Source organism: Octopus bimaculoides, chromosome 12, assembly GCF_001194135.2.
Source record: "Octopus bimaculoides isolate UCB-OBI-ISO-001 chromosome 12, ASM119413v2, whole genome shotgun sequence".
NCBI classification, from domain to species: Eukaryota; Metazoa; Mollusca; class Cephalopoda; order Octopoda; family Octopodidae; genus Octopus; species Octopus bimaculoides.
The window spans coordinates 66,557,851-66,559,793 of record NC_068992.1 but is presented as its reverse complement, the minus strand read 5'-3'; the positions used below and the strand labels follow the sequence as shown (position 1 = coordinate 66,559,793).

Genomic DNA, 1,943 nt, shown 5'->3' with positions numbered 1-1,943 from the left:
GTGTGTGTGTGTGTGTGTGTGTGTGTGTGTGTGTGTGTGTGTGTGGCTGGCTGATTGTTTATTTCAATTAGAAATGATATTACAAGGTCAACTTTACAAAAATAGACAACCTAAGACAAGAAATAAACAAAAGGGTGGAAAAAAAAATTCAGAATTTCAAAATAGATAATGAAATGTCAACTTACCAACATGAGAGAGCTTTCTTTGTCCAAGACTACTCCAAACATTCGCACAATGTTCTCATGGTCGATAGTTTGCATAATGTTAGCCTCCTTCAGAAATTCTGCCACTCCATTTTGCATACGATCCCGGCTCAAACACTTTATGGCAACTTGCACCTTCAATAATTGAAACAGATAACAGTTACTTTGATATATTTACATCTTTCATATTAAAATAAAACAATGCACACAAACTAAGACACAGAGAAATATACATACATACAAACCCAGATGCATCTCAAACTGACCAGATCCAACCGCTCACACCTACCCTACAATGTCATTCTAAAAATATGCAAACACACCGTTGAAATCTTGAAGCTACAAAATAATGCGTGGTTAATTCAAATCAATGTAAATAAATAGGCAACACATTTGACCAAGAAACGTGAATGCTAAAATATCCTATCTCTGGTGAGTTTGAATAAAAAGTAAAAAGTTTGACTGCTTTCAAAACATCAAAGCAGTAAAACAATCCCAAATACACACACATAAACCACTTTCAACCTGTTTGCAACAATCTCATCTTTGCAGCATTTCATAATTCACTGCATATTTCGTCTTAGCTTTGCTGCAGTATGAATCGGCAATGTTACAAGTCAATACTCCTATTTTGTTGCTGAACACTGCAGAGACATGTGAACAAGATATTGTAGAGCTAAGTCTTCTTTTTTTTTTTTTACAAAAATCAATCAAAATATTATAAATTCAACCTAAGAAAAATAATTGGAAGATCTCTTGAAAATCAATTTTGAAAAAGGAAGGGGCATTAAACGTGCAACCAGAAGGTTGACATAACAACTCTCACTTTCTCTTTCACGCACTCAGTCATTACACGGAAGAGGGGATTTCTTTCATACATTTCCAAGAACCAGAAGTCAAGAGTGCTAGGAGTTATAGGATGGCATTTGGATTTTGGAAGCAAGTTCTTTTTTTGGCTTTCTTTTTTTAAATAAGAATCTCCTCCTTAGACACAAGGCCAGAAATGTAGTGGGGAGTGGGGAAATAAATTAGATTTCCCCCCAATATTTGAGTGCTACAAAAGGCTAAGCACTAAAGGCAACAGCATTTTTGTTCAACTATCTAATGATTCTATCAATTCATGAAGAATACGAAAAATTGAAAAAGAAATACAAAATTATTTATTTTTGAAAGAAATCATGGCCCTCAAAACACCTAGCACCACCCCAGAGCAGCTCCTTCTGACACTTGCTGCCCTCTTGTGAGCCCACAACACCACTCTCAAGGGGATGCTACAGACTAATGTTAAGAACCAACTTCTCTACAACATTTCATTCAACCTTGCTAGAAATAAGGGTCACAATTACCCTGAAATCACATCCTATTGTCACGAAAGTAACAGAGGATATGTTAGATAAGGGCTAAAACAACGTGAAGCACATTGTAACGAGCAACGTAAAACAACAGCCAATACTCTGTCAATACCAGAGTATTGGAGACAATGCAAACCTTGAATCCATTATTGCAGAATGGAAAGATTCAGCTGGACTGCGCTTGAGCATCTTGATCAGGAATGACCTAGGGTTCAACACAACTGCTGATACAATTCTACAGCCTCAACCTCCCTTCCTTTCACTGCTCCTGACATCAAGCAATCAAGCTGGTGTCACATTTGGGTTGTTGTTGTAGAAACAACTCTAATAAAAGTAATCAGCTGAGGAGGGGGAGGGAGAGAGAGAGAGAGAGAGAGAGAGAGAGAGA

General features: G+C 37.1%; 1 protein-coding gene across 9 annotated transcripts in view; it reads right to left on the bottom strand.

The window, feature by feature from the left end:
* LOC106884484 (activated Cdc42 kinase-like) overlaps window positions 1-1,943 on the bottom strand; it is a 244,007-nt gene that overhangs the window by 43,118 nt on the left and 198,946 nt on the right. For all 9 annotated transcript variants that reach the window (XM_052972235.1, XM_052972233.1, XM_052972237.1 and 6 more), the window contains one exon: window positions 186-338. In XM_052972235.1, the coding sequence (XP_052828195.1) occupies window positions 186-338 (153 nt within the window). The remainder of the gene's footprint in view (window positions 1-185; window positions 339-1,943) is intronic.